The 15,153-nt window shown below is 40.8% G+C and overlaps 1 protein-coding gene across 2 annotated transcripts in view; it reads left to right on the forward strand.

Moving 5' to 3' along the window:
- Nucleotides 1-15,153, forward strand: part of AOAH (acyloxyacyl hydrolase) — a 127,889-nt gene that overhangs the window by 19,626 nt on the left and 93,110 nt on the right. For both annotated transcript variants that reach the window (XM_089776546.1, XM_089776547.1), the window contains exons 3-5: nucleotides 4,132-4,227; nucleotides 8,139-8,205; nucleotides 9,753-9,852. In XM_089776546.1, the coding sequence (XP_089632672.1) occupies nucleotides 4,132-4,227; nucleotides 8,139-8,205; nucleotides 9,753-9,852 (263 nt within the window). The remainder of the gene's footprint in view (nucleotides 1-4,131; nucleotides 4,228-8,138; nucleotides 8,206-9,752; nucleotides 9,853-15,153) is intronic.

Here is a 15,153-nt window from a genome sequence, read left to right on the forward strand (position 1 = left end):
AAGTGTGCAGTTTAAATGTACCCTAGCTGATTAGCAGAGTGCCCACAGTGCCCACAGCCAGCAGCTTGTGTTTCTATTAGTGGTGCACATCTTCACAGGCCTTGATGCATATAACAAAATTTATTCTGCACATGGATGGGAAAAAATGAGTGAAAACATTGGTTGGGAGCGCAAATGTGTTAATATCTGTAAGGTGCTCAGACACTGGAGCCCTAAGTCGCTCCTGGATACGTTCCTAGCAGGGTTTTTCCATGGTGGTTATATGGATGTATGGGATGTTTGCTCTGGGCATTGATGTTGAGTCTCTGATTTTGTTGCTAAGGTCTTATTATTTGGGATAGTTTATTTGTTATGAACTTATATTTGGGGGGCAGTAAGTGCTAACTCCTTGAAATATGCTGCTGTCTTCCTTCCTTGATGTCTGTGTCAATTTATTCTCTGTTTTATGTTAGGTTATGTGGAAGGATCCATTCTCGTAATAAGCATGCCTTCTGAATTACACTCTGTAAAGGAGTCTTCTTGAGGGTATTGTTTAATAATGCTAAGTATAGTGAAGCAGGGGGTTTTATGCCTGCTATGAAATGATGAGCTCACTGCTAGTCCAACTGGTATTCTTGAATTACTTCCTATAAAATATAAGGTTTGCTTTTCTCTATATAGGATTTTATTACCTTGTAATAAAAACTCTCAATAAAGAGATCAGGCCTGATAATTTCCAATGGTGATATATTTTCTCCACTGCTTTCCATGTGGTAGCCTGGTCCATAAAGAATATCACAGCCCTATTTTGGAAAATAACACCTTGTTTAGTTTATTAGCACATTGTGGCAGGGTGATCTATAGAGAATTTAACTGCCCCTTACTAGAGATAGACCTGACCCTTAGTATTAATAGCTCTGACCTTTGGGAAAGGTTGTCAGTATTAGATTTTGCATTTCTATACTGTGGCAAACCAAAACTTGAGATCTGAGGCTGTGTCTAGACTGCAGGGTTTTTTCGAAAAAAGTAGTATTTTTTCGAAAAAAACTTCACCAGCGTCTAGACTACAGCCGCGTTCTTTCGAAATTAAATCGAAAGAATGCAGCTTTTCTTTCGACGGCGGTACTCCTCATTTCATGAGGAAGAAGGCCTTTTTTCGAAAGTGCTCTTTCAAAAAAAGGCGTTCTTGAATACAAACAGGGCTTTTTTGAAAGAGAGCATACAGACTGCCTGGGTGCTCTCTTTCGAAAAAGTGGCTCACTTTTTTGAAAGAAGAGGTTGCAATCTAGATGCTCTTTTTCGAAAGAAGCTTTTTTGAAAGTATCTTTCGAAAAAGCCTCTTTCGAAAGAGGCTTGCAGTCTAGACATAGCCTGAGTCCCCTCAGTAGTTCCTGGTGGAAGAAAAGAGAGTGAACTGAGCTCTGTTGAGTACAAATGGAGTTCTTTATTCAGAAGGCTGGAAACAATTAGATCTAATTTTCTCAAGCTCTCTAGGGCCTAGGATAACCACAGCCTGTGCTCCTGACTGTCACTACGCAGGTTCTTTCTAAGTCTGCCTATACTGCAACCCGGGATGTAATTTGCAGTTCATGTAGATGTACCCATGCCAGCTTTAATATAGCTAGCTCCTGAAAAATAGCAGGGTGCACATGATAGCTAGTTGGACTGAAGCTAGCAAAGGTACATGAGCTGCAGATCACAGCCCCAACTTCAGTGGAGACATGATCAAAGCCTGACTTGACCTTCACAGTCAAGGTAGGATCTGCTAATTATTTTAGTCAAGACATAAGAACGGCCATACTGGGTCAAACCCAAGGCCTATCTAGCCCAGTATTCTGTCTTCTGACAGTGGCCAAAGGCAGATACCCTAGAGGGAATGAATAGAACAGGTAATCTTCATGTGATCCATCCCCTGTTGCCTGTTCCCAGCCCCTGACAAACAGAGGCTAAGAATACCTCTGGCTATACCCATTCCTACCCCTTCTGGCTAACAACCGTTGATAGACTTAGCCTCTGTGAATTTATCTAGTTTTTTTTTGAGCCCTGTTAAATCTTGATCTTCACAACATCCTCTGGCAAGGAGTTCCACAGGCTGACTGAGAGGTGTGAAGAAGCACTTCCTTTTGTTTGTTTTAAAACTGCTGCTATTAAGACTTTGCATCATCTAGCATGGATCCTTAATAAAACAGCATATCCCAGACCCCAAAGTCTCACTGAAGGGAGATCCAGAAACAGTGACAGATACCACAGTTTTAGATGGAGCTATCTGTAGCTTTTGAACCACAGCTCTGGGCAGGGGCCAGTGTTGTGCCACCCAATGAGAGACACTAGCCCTCCTAAAGGCAACAATGGCAGTAATCCCAAGAACCTAAAGGCATAGCTCTCTGGTGTTTCCCCTTACACTCAAGGGGTATGTCTACACTACCCTGCTAGTTCGAACTAGCGGGGTAATGTAGGCATACCGCACTTGCAAATGAAGCCCGGGATTTGAATTTCCCAGGCTTCATTTGCATAAGCGGGGCTCCGCCATTTTTAAAACCCCGCTCGTTCGAACCCTGTGCCGCGCGGCTACACGGGGCACGAACTAGGTAGTTCGAACTAGGCTTCCTAGTTCGAACTACCGTTACTCCTCGTGGAAGGGTTACTCCACGAGGAGTAACGGTAGTTCGAACTAGGAAGCCTAGTTCGAACTACCTAGTTCGTGCCCCGTGTAGCCGCGCGGCACAGGGTTCGAACGAGCGGGGTTTTAAAAATGGCGGAGCCCCGCTTATGCAAATGAAGCCCGGGAAATTCAAATCCCGGGCTTCATTTGCAAGTGCGGTATGCCTACATTACCCCGCTAGTTCGAACTAGCGGGGTAGTGTAGACATACCCTAGGAGAATGAAATGTGCTCTGTTAGAATTCAATAGAACCTCTTCCCTCCCTTCCTGACATTTCCCCTGCTCTGTGTTCTGGTGCAGTGGGGGCAAGGTTGTGTTCCTGCTTGCTCTGGGCTGGAGCAGCAGAGAGCAGTCTCTGAGCTTACCAGTGCTCAGAAAGTGACCCCTATACAACCATCCCAAGGGAGCGCAGTGAATTTAGGAAATAGTTTGGCTTTAGCAAATATTTATTTTGCTGTCTAGAAGGCTTGCTCTTGGAAATACTCTGTGTTTAGAACCTCCACTGACCCTCATGGAGACCCACCCAGTACAGGACTATGCCATGTGTCACTGGAATGTGTTGTTTGATATGTGTTTATTTGTGGTTGCTGATTTCTCATCTACAGTCATGTAGAAATTTTTCATCCGTCGTCTTGTGCCTATTTCAGCCCAGGTGCAGGTTGTGCCGATGTAACAGTTAAGTCACTATCAGTCAACTACAGGGGTTGTCATTCATATGAAAAGTGCCAAGATACAGTCTGTTGGAATAGTGTTGGATTTCTAGAGTATTTTCCCTTCCTAAATTTGTTTCTTAGGTGCAGGTGGGTTCGCACAGGGCCAGGAACCAAACGTAAAAAAATCTTGTCATGGTGTTTCTCACCTGTGTGGGTACAGCTGATTAAAAATTTCCATCACAATATATTTCTGTTGGGAAATATCATGTTGTAGAAATCTTAACTTTCTGCCTCCAGAACATGTAGATGTTGGCAAAAATTAATTTAAAAATATTTTGGATAAAGAGCATTTCAGCATTATCAGAATGAAACATTTTGATTTTTATTTCAAAATTATTTTTGTTTAAAATTTTGTTTTATATTATAAATTACAATATAACATAAGAAGGCCAAAGTTGGTAAAAAGCATCCTGATTATGTACAATTAAATTACTTCTTTTTTTTTAAGATCTTTTCTTCCACAGGAAACTTCTGTTTTTTTCTGTCTCAGAATGAAAACAAATTTTGGAAAGTTAGATTTGATGGGAGTCTTGAGTATTTCTCCATACGGGTATATAAAATTCAGGATGGTTTGTGCATTCAACTACCGATTACATCCAACCCCTAGCTTGATAAGTAGCATTGTTTGAATAAAAGTTACAAATACACTGGGTTTGTTTCTTTAGAAATGTTATCAGCTATGGAACATATCAATAAACAAAATGCCCAATGGTTCATGTGCATTTAGCTAGACACAGTTTGTATGACCTGGTGATTTCTTGGTTTTGGTTGTTTGCAGGGTGTGTGCTTGTGGTATCAGTCATTGAACAGCTTGCAATGTTTCACAACAGTACTGCAAAAGAAGCATTAGAGAGACTCTGCAACTATCTACCTGGTAAATATCAAATACACTATATGTTATGTTGGTATCACTGCATTTCATTGTTGATTAAAAATACACTTGAATCTGACATTTTTTACCCACTACCGTTACAATACCCAGGAATAATGTATGTAAATGATATCAAGGGTAAAATCCTGGCTCACTAAAGTCAGGGACAGCTCCCACTGACTTCCGTGGAGCCAGAATTTCACCCCAGAGACATCTGCATTAAAATACCCCTCCCAGTTTGTTTATTTTGCATATTTGTCAGCACTTTCAGTCAGTTCTCCTGTGAGTTTTTACACAGAAATGGGAAGATGAAAGCAGTTTTGAAATAGGAAACAATAGCTGTAAAGCCACAACAGTGGCAGAGGGACTGAAGGGCAGGTGTAAGACACTCAATTACTGTAAAGTAACTTTTAAAAATTGACTAGATATATGCTATGGTGCTAATATGGAATAGTACCTCATTCCCTAAACTAAAAAATAACACAGAGGCAACAGTAGCACAATCTGTAGCATGCTGATGGCATACCTAGCTCTGCAAATCTGCAGCCTTGCATAGACAGCCAAGTTTCAATCATGATTAGACAGGTGCTATGCTGCTGCGGGGAGAAGGGTGATGTGCGCTGCTCACAGAAGAGCTACCCCTCCAGAGTCATGACAGATTCTCCATCAATGACAATATTAAAATCCAGCTTGGATGTTGTTCTAAAAACATCTGTTCAAGGAGTTATGCAGGGAAAGTTCTATAGCTGGTGTTCTACAGGAGGTCAGACCAGCTTATCACAATGGGCCTCTCTGGTGTTGGAATTTATGAATCTAAAGTTGATGCTGTCTCTCGCTTTTCGGATTTAAAAAGATGATTTGGGATTCTTCCTTAAAATGTTTTCTGTACAGTGCCTTATTAATTCTATCTCTCAAAAGCTAATGTCTGGCTCTTCAGTCCATTGTTTTATAGAGGATGCATGTCGAATAATAATTCTGTCCTTTCAAAGGTATGATTTGCTCATATGAAGCAGGGAGAAGAAGGGGCTATCTAGAGGTCATTCACTGATAGTCAATCGTTTCCTATTCCATGAGACATCACAGACATATAACCAGAGAGCTTCAATTATAAACCTCAACACTGCTTTTTTAAAGTATAGTTTTCTTCTTTTAAAAAAAAGGCTCTGTAAAAGTTGAGAAGCTATAGTTCTGCTAATTCTCAAATTTGTACAGTGTACAAGTGATGAAATTTAGTTTTAACTGCCAGACCTGTAATCTTGCCCTCCACTCTGAAGGTTAAGTAACATGCTTTCCGGTTCATATATCATTGCAAGTATAATAATTCTACAGGCTAAATTTTGCCTTCCTCTGTACATATATCTCCCCATCACCTCTTAAAATTACATCTGTGCAACCTCATTATCTTCACTGAGGCACATGGATGCTATTGTTATTCTCCCTTGAGGGAAGAGTTAGATCCAGGACTAGAAGTTAGTTAACAATTGTATGGGTGATGCATGAGCCAGAATTCAGTTCAACTCACTCTTCTAGAGGTATAGGCTCTGCAGAGCTAACAAGAGAAAAAATAGTAACAATTTGCTCTTGTTGCTCAAGTCAATACATGTTGTTTTGCATACACATAGGGAGCAAGTGCTATTGAGGAAGATGATGTAATTTAAGCTGAAGGAGTAATTCTATTATAATATATAAGCTTGAAGAGCCTCATGTGAATAACAAAATCAAAACTAATTTAAAACAATTATGTTTTCAGAGGAGCTAAAGAGAACATGTGGTTTCTATTAGTCTAATCTAACTTCCTTAGAGGTTAATATTCTTCTCCCTCATAAAATAAACACTTCTTACTTGAACCTCTTTTCCTCAGCAAGGTTGTTTCTGTATTTTAAAAAAAGATTTCTGTGTGCATACACTACAGCAGGAGATGTGTGCTTGTACAATACTGACTGATTCTGAGGACATAAATATAAAACATTGGTCAGAGGTTGTGGAATACTGCCTGAAGCCAAATGCTGAATGTAATATGTACAATCCAAGAAGACTGAATTTACCCTAAGGCAGTTTTATGTTATTTCTATTCCCACCTGGAGTCAGTCATTATTTGTTTAGTTATGCCATTGGATATTTATATGCTGAGATTCATAGGCTCCTAAAGAATTCCATGCAAAGAAATGGCTCCAGTGTCTGCTTTCTAGAGTTGATGGCAAGTGAAACCAACCCCTCCTCCTAGCTGCTAGCAGGATTAAACCAGCCAGTTATCGCCTCGTGTGCAAGAGACATTGAACAAACCTGCTGGCTTTTCTCCTCAATGGGAAACATTAGAGAATGCTGTTAGCTTTTGTCCACCATGGGAGATGTTGGGGAAGCCAGCTGTTTTCCCTTATAGGACTCTTCAACGAGCCAGCTGGCTTGCTGGCTAGCTTTACCATAGGCTTTTTAATCAGTGATGATAGCAGACATGAGACTGCTGCTCTTCACCGCACATGCCCTTTCAGGAGGGCAATAGTAAAAATCTCATTCTGGTCAGGAGATCAATTTTTGACCAGCAGATTGATTATAAAAATCCAATAGAAAGAAAATATGTGGCAAAGAAAGGAGGCAAATATGTGGGCTAATAACTTGATTGAAATAAAATATTTGACATGGGGTAACAAGGAGTAAACCACAGTAGCTCCTGCTGCTCCCAGCAACACTATATCATTAAGAGGCAGTTGGCGTGGCACTCACAGCTACATTGCTAAACCTTTGGGGCCTGGTTCCTCCCATCACTTAGGCAGATTTTACACTGATGTCAATAGGAGCTGTGGGCTTTGTTCTTGCTTCTGTATTATGCCATGTTTACCATTTACCTGTGTAAATGCACCTTTATTTCGATGTCTTGCTGTGAAACAAGCTTCACTGCGCATTAGAAAGCAAAAACTGATATTTAGCTGTGGATTACAAGATGCAGGAGACAGATGGGCATTACAGCCCCAGTTGAATAGTACACCCCACTTCAGCACATTTAAGCATCTGATTAGGCCTATGCTTAAGCACTGTATTGAACAGAGATGCATTTAACAATATGTTTAAGTGCTTTGCTGAATTAGGCCCGAGTCCAAATCATAGAAAACTCATGCAGGAAATACTCCAATTCCTTCAGAGAATGACAAGATCTGACCTTAATACTAGATTGTAATTGGATTCAAACTCAGGTTTCTTTCACAGCAGTGGACTGCTCTTCCCTCCAGGCGAATATGTTTGTCTTTTTCAGTATATATGTTGCTAAAAAAAAATTAACAAACCTTATTTTTATGTGTATTCTTATTTGTTAAGAATGAGATTTTAGTTAGTAGTTAGGCCGTAATATGAAAGATGACAGAAAAAAAAGGAACACAAGAGCTATTCGCTAAAGTATAATTATTCCTTCTGTTATTCATTGCAAAAGTATTTCTGTGCTAAAGAGATGAGTTTTTTACCTGCATAAATACTTGAAGACACCAAGTAATTCCAGCAGTAATATTAACTCTGATATCTTTTTCTGCATGTTGATTTATCTGTGCTGCTTTCTTTTTGAACTAGAGTGTAAGATAACATCTATGTAGTCTCTAAACTGCTTAGAAGATGTTCTATAATAAATGTGATAATTCTTAAAAGCTATGTTGTGTTATTCATCCTCAAAGCGCTTAACAGACATTCATTAACGAATGCTCATAATAGTTCTGTATGAGTCACCTACTGACACATGGAGAATCAGAACCTTGGTTAGAAGAACTTTCTGATTCACAGTCCTGTGCTCAGACCACTGACTGAGCATCTGTCCGTCTATCTCTGAAATATCCTGATATTCACCTTGATACAAGCAGGTCCTGCTATGTTTCATGAGTTTGTAAAACTACCTTTAATTCTGTTCCATTTTTTCAAAAATGTGTCTTTTCCAGAAATACTGAACTTGCAAGGCCTCTGTTATTTGGTAGTTGAAATGTTTGGACCAGATATAATTAAACTGTAAGTGTTAATTTTTCATCTTAAGTTGGCTTGTTTTCAGGAATTTGTCTTAATGCATTGATGTATTGTCAGTGTGAAGGTTTTACTTTTCAAGTCCCATTAGTATCAGAACAAGTATAACTCTTGCAGGTAGTTTTGGCAATAGACCGAAGTTAGCTGTTGTAAAGACCCCAGAGACCTGGGTCAGCAGAGATGGGAATGGTTGCTATACCCAGTGTGCCACGGGCACGGCATGCAGAGGCACTGCCAGGCAACAGAATGGAGACTAGGCACCGCAATAAGTGCCTCCCAAGAGTCTCAGAGTATCGTTACCCTGAGAAACTTCTGATTGGCTGAACACTCCATTTAATCCCAGAAAAGTCTGGACAACCATGCAGACTTTGGTCTGCTGCAACACTAGATCTTATCTTATCTTATCTTATCTTATCTTATCTTATCTTATCTTATCTTATCTTATCTTATCTTATCTTATCTTCTATCTCCTACTCCAGTCTGACTCTGACCCTGACTCTTGCTTATGGAACCTGCTTGCTTACGCTTCCTCCAGCTCCTACCTGGCAAATACCATTCCTGGTGAGCAGTCCTCAGCTCAGCTGTGACAGCTAAGCCTCATCGCTAGTCCCATACAGCTTGTACCTGAATGAATAAATAAATGCTCTTGTCTTCTGCTAAGCATTTTTATAGACCCTTTACATCTGTAAATCTTAAATCAGGTCCAACTGTCTTCCTTAACTTTTGAAATTCAGTCCACTTGGCTGTAGAAGAAATTTCTTGGATCGGTTATGTGTGTGGGAGATCATCTAAAGGGCCATAATATTTTAATCTCTTGTTCCTTAACTTCCTTTTTAACCTTAATGGGCTTTCTAAATGTTATCCTTTACTTGCTTCTGGTCCTTGACCATGATTGAGCACTTGGGAGCCCCACCAACTAATGCAAATTCCATAAAAGTAGGTAGTTTATTCCTCTTTGCAAATGCTCAGATTAATTAAATGAATGTTTGCTTTACATTCTACTTCCTTAGGGCTTCGCCCTCCCCACTAAATCTAGCCCGGAGACCATCTACAGAACTAAGTAGTTCAGTAATCAAACATCTTAATTTAATTCTCTATAAACCCAGAGGCTTGTCCCACAAAGAAGGAAACAGTCCTGACAACTTGTATCTGGTTAGAGGTTTGAAGGATTTCTAGTTATTTTGTTGAGTCAAGGATTGAAAATTTGTACTAGCCCAACTGGATCTGGATTAACTTTATCCCGTAAATCTTTTTCCCATGCCTGATTGCTTTAAAATGAGTACAGAGTCATAACAGATTTGATTAGTGTATAAATGTAGGATTTCTTCTCCCTGGAATCTGGTTTTAAATACTGAGTAGAATGCAATCGCAGAAAATAATTATATTCACGCAACTACAGTGAGCAGAGCTCAAAGACCATAATAAAATGTTATGCGTCTTAGTATTCTGTATAGATGCCCTGCCATTGATGTGGCATATATTTTCTAATATCCGGGAGACCTTACTAGTCTTTCTTGTGCACTATTTCCCTTTAGGTTAAAGGATAAAGTAAATGCTGATGTGGTATGTCATGCCATTAAGCTGTGTAACCAGAATGCAGGACAACCATTTTGTCACTTGTACCCTCCTCCTGAGGTAAGTTATGCTTAGATTTTTGAAATTACAGGTCTTCTTGAATTGTACAACAGAAAGACAGAAGGAAGTTTGCTATCTTCATGCACTGAATCTCAAACAGAAATACTTTATATGTGGACTGTTCCAAAAAGCTTTCAGTAGACTAAAGGGTAATGGGTACATCTTAACTGGTTCTTTGGTTGTGTGTAATGCTGCTGTCAGTAGTACCAGATGCATGGTTATCAGTCTCTATTTATCACACAGTAAATTTTCCTGCACCATTGTGTGTGAGTGTATTTGCCCTAGAATGAGTAAAATTCCTGGATTTCATGTTACATGTAAGTAAAATCCAGTTTTTAAAGAAAAACACTAATACACACACACACAAACCCAAACATTCAAACTTAGATGCCCAAAGTTAGGTACCTGTATACCAATTTAGGCAGCTAAATAGAAATGGTTTGATTTTGCAAAGGTGCTAAACATGCCCATGTTTCATTGGCATCTGTGGAATATATTGGGTTGCTCAGCTCTTCTGAAAATCAACCCATGTATATAGGCAGCTTTTTGGGAAAACCTGTGGAACCTTAGACAGATCCATTTCAGAAATCTAACTCAGTAAAATGCTGTATATGGCCTCTGAATCAAGGCCCACTGAAGTCAATTGGAGTCTTTCTGTTGGCTTCAATGGGCTTTAAATCAAGTCAATAAAAAGTGAGCCAGCTTAATTCTGCTGCTGTTGTGGGGGGAGAGGTGGATAACAACTGACATCCCATTACTCTGACCTCATTAGTGCCAACAACTGATCACTACAATGCATTTCACTTTATGTGATAGGTACATTTCATATCTTTGCTATATCCTCCAGTGCATAGCAACTACAGCAATGGCAATGTTATCAGATGGTGTGAGAGAAGGTAAGCACAATGGAAGGGTGGGGGGTAATCTCAGTCGACTCCTCTATTGTGCTTCCAAGACTTTACCAACTGTGTTCCTGAAACCCTGGTCTACATTAGGGAGTTGTTTTGAAATAACCTCCCTTATTTTGAAAAAATAAGCGGAGCGTCCACACTACCAAGCCTGTTATTTCAAAATAACAGGTTGGTTATTTAGAAATCTGTACTCCCGCTTTCTTCGGGGAATAACTCTTATTTTGAAATAGTTATTTTGGGAGTTATTATTTCAAAATAAGTTGTTTTGAAATAATTTCCCAGTGTAGACATGCCCTCAGCAATGTTCTGCCTCAGCAGACAACTTGTTCCTTGAGTAAACTGCCCCTTCCACAAACTGCCCCAATCCCATACTCCTGCCTTCCTCCAAAAATCTGCCAGTCCCATACTCTTCCCCACAAATAAATTCCCCATTGCTTCCGCTTCTGCCCCTGCCCCTGCCCCTGCCCCAGTATCTCTTGGCTCTTGGGGCAAGACTTTGGCTCATCCCCAGCACTCAGAGCAACAACAAGTGGTGTCAGTAGTGGCAGGAAAAGTCACTGCACTGCAGCAGCCGTTTGGTTCTGTCTTTGTGTGTTCCAGGAGCAAGGCGGGAGGGATGTGCTGAGGAACTATGTGGTACATCCTCTACGTGCTCTTAGCATCATTGGTGGGGCAGACAGACGGGCAGTTTCCCCCTCAGAAGGTGCCATGGCAATAGCTGCTGCACCTATAGTGCAGCAGATCCCAGAGAGCTAGGTAGATGATGTACCTGTAGAGGGAAGGAAGGAGGCGCAAGAACCACCCTCGGACTTCTCCATGTGCTACCTTGGACCTAGGTGAGCTGCAAAAACCTGTCCTCTGGAGCAAGGGGAAAAGCAGGAGTGAACTGTGCCTAAGGCAATCAGAGAAGAGTCTCTGAAAGCACAATGCTCCCTGGGCTTGTGTACTTCATACCCGAGGGCTATACCCAAAGACTATGCCTACCCCTGAACCAGCAGCAGTTGGGTCAGTTCCAGCCTCAGAGAAGGCTAAAACAATGTAACAAGCAGAGATGGTATATTTTGCCACTCCCTCCACCTAAAATATTTTATTCCTGTCCACCATTTTCATGCTGCTATATGAAAGCATGGAAGATAGTGTAGGTTAGTGGGGTGATCTTGGGATGCACCCAAATTTAAAGGACACTTTGTTTAATTAATTGTGTAGGGAGGAAATCTGATCCATTGAAGTCAGTGGCAATACTCCCATTGATTTCAATAAGGTCAAGACTTGATCCTGGGTGTGTGCATGTTTGATCTTTGGTTGACTCCCAGCAATCTCCTTCAGCAGGACCTTCAGTCTGCTCTTCCAACCTGAGACTGAGCGCTGTCCCCATTCATTACACTTTTCAGAATAGATCAGCAAACTACTTGGCTAGAAACTTTTCTAAAAAGTCAAGATTCCCATTTGCGTGGCCCAGCTCAATGTTATGTTGAGACTCATGCAAATCCTCTCCAGCTCATCAGTGTTTGCTTATTACTCTTTGGATATGTCTACACAGCAGCATTATTTTGGAATAACTGACATTATTCTGAAACAACATAGTCCGATTCTACACAGCATGCAGTTACTTTAATATAATGTCAAAATAATCTCAAGCTGGAGGACTTCTTACTCCGACTCCTATAACCCTCATTTTACGAGGAGTAAGGGAAGTCTAAGGAAGAGTGTTCTTCCTTCGACTTCCTCCTGTGCAGACAGCACCAAAAGCTGAATTAAGCTATTTTGACTTAAGCTACGCAATTGACGTAGCTCAAGTTGCGTAGCTTATTTCGATTTTAGCCCTGCTAAAATGTAGGTGTGTAGATGTGCCCTTTCTGACAAGCTTCATTTGTCTCTCCTCCCCAGCCAGGCAGATCAATTAAGAGAGAGTTTTTTCCTCCCCAATTTCCCCCCTGAATCTTTAACTATTTGGATACCCCCAAGAAATTACCCAATGGAGTATGGGAAGGGGCTTCATTTAGAAACCATGCTCTGCTGGCTGATAAATTGCCCACAGTAACTCGGTGACAAATAACACTGAATCAAAATGAATAGTGGGTGAAATTTTAATATGCACTCAGGGACCTAAATGCATAAAATCCAGTTTACATCACATTTGCTTCCTCAGTTTGTAATTTGATTGATTATTTCAGTTATACAAGCCTGCAAATGTTGGCTAAGTTCCCTGCCAAGTGTTTAAACAAGATTTTAATACTAATGACTGTTTGGTTCAACTCTACTGATTTTCAGGTACATCATTTACGCATTTGGAGGCATGCTTTCCCAGAGTTAGAGCAATATTTGTACTGGCAACATGAATAAAATAAATATGTAGTTGCTTTTCTTTATAGGATGGCATAATTTTTCTTTTTTTAATTGTCTTTATAACAACAAATATTAATTGCACTTTGATATTTAATGATTTTTTCAATCGATATGTTTTAATCAATATTTTTCAGGTTTTGTAATGTTGACATTTATAAATGAACATGTTGTACCAAGGGCAAATGTATTCAGCAAAGTGGAGCTGCTGTTCTAAAAAATTAACATAAATCAAATTATGCACTAACCCTCCTCTAGCCATTAATGCTCCCTGAGTATTATAGGAGGCTCGTATAATTATGATTAAAAATAGTGCTCTCTTCATGAAGTGTGAAATTCAATTAACAGAGTGGGAGCTGTAGAATGTCCCCAAACAGTGCAACCAACTCAAAGTAGGCAGATGGCCATAGAACAGGGGTGGCCAACCTGTGGCTCCAGAGACAAAGTGGCTGTTCAGAAGTTAATATGCAGCTCCTTACATAGGTACCAAATCCAGGGTTGGAGCTACAGGTGCCAACTTTCCCCTGGGCCACGGGGTGCTCACTGTTCAACCCCCAGCTCTGTCCTAGGCGCTCTCCCCCTCCACCCTTTCCCCTTAGGATCCTGCTACTTCCTACCCTTTCCCCTGAACCTGTCACACCCATGTCCCCCCCCCTCCCCTCCAGTGTCTCCCAGTGCGAAAGAGCTGATCATAGTCGGGCAGGAGGAAAAAGAGGAGGCGGCACTGACCGGTGCGGCTGCCAGTGGGCAGGATGTGCTGAGAGAGGTGGTGGGGAGATGATCAGGCTGGTGACATAGAACTGTTGGTCTTTGGCAATGTGCATTGGTAAATTCTGTCTCCTTCTCAGATTTAGGTTGGCCACCCCTGGCCTAGAGCAATTGTGCAGGGAAACTACCCATTTACTCTGCGTAGTGGAGGTGTGGTGTAAGGGGAGGAAGAAGGAGAGGGTGGCATGCTTTTCAAAGCTGCACAAATGATTTTGACACTGAGTCCTTATTAAAATAGGAAGGGGCAGTCTGAAGCCCCTTGCAGGCTTTTTGAAATCTCAGCCTATCTCCTTATCAAGTTTATGTGCTGCAAGAACAAGCGAATTCTATGCCCATGCATTCTCTAGTGTATATTTCAGAGCATACTTTAGTAGCATTCTCAGGCTTATGAGGAGGATGCGCCCTTAGGATCTGATATCCATTATTCTCTTTTGACTTCTTCAAAGCAATATGGGTCAAAATTGGAGGAAATACGTAAAGTGTGATGTAGACTTATCTACACCACTTACTGGTGGGTTAGCCAATCTAAGTTCATACCACTTAGAACATAAGAATGGCCATTCTGGGTCAGACAAAAGGTCCATCCAGCCCAGTACCCTGTCTGCCAACAGTGGCCAATCCCAGGTGTCCCAGAAGGAGTGAATCGAACAGGTAATGATCAAGCGATCTCTCTCCTGCCTTCCATCTCCACCCTCTGACAAACAGAGGCTAGGGACACCATACTGGCTAATAGCCATTAATGGACTTAGCCTCCATGAATTTATCTAGTTGTCTTTTAAACCCTGTTACAGTCCTAGCCTTAACAACCTCCTCAGGCAAGGAGTTCCACAGATTGACTATGCGCTGTGTGAAGAAGAATTTCCTTTTATTTGTTTTAAACCTGCTGCCCATTAATTTCATTTGGTGGCCCGTAGTTCTTATATTATGAGAACAAATAAATAGCTTTTCCTTATTCACTATCTCCACACCACGCATGATTTTATATACCACTATCATATCCCCCCTTAGTCTCCTCTTTTCCAAGATGAAAAGTTCCAGTCTCTTTAATCTCTCCTCAGATGGGACCCATTCCAAACCCCTAATCATTTTAGTTGCCCTTCTCTGAGACTTTTCTAATGCCAGTATATCTTTTTTGAGATGACGTATGCAGTATTACAGATGTGGGTGTACCATTGATTTATATAAGGGCAATAAGATATTCTCCGTCTTATTCTCTATCCCTTTTAAATGATTGCTAACATCCTGTTTGCTTTTTTGACTGCCACTGCACACTGTGTGG

The sequence above is a fragment of the Pelodiscus sinensis genome, chromosome 2 (assembly GCF_052426305.1).
Source record: "Pelodiscus sinensis isolate ZL-2025 chromosome 2, ASM5242630v1, whole genome shotgun sequence".
Classification (NCBI taxonomy): Eukaryota; Metazoa; Chordata; order Testudines; family Trionychidae; genus Pelodiscus; species Pelodiscus sinensis.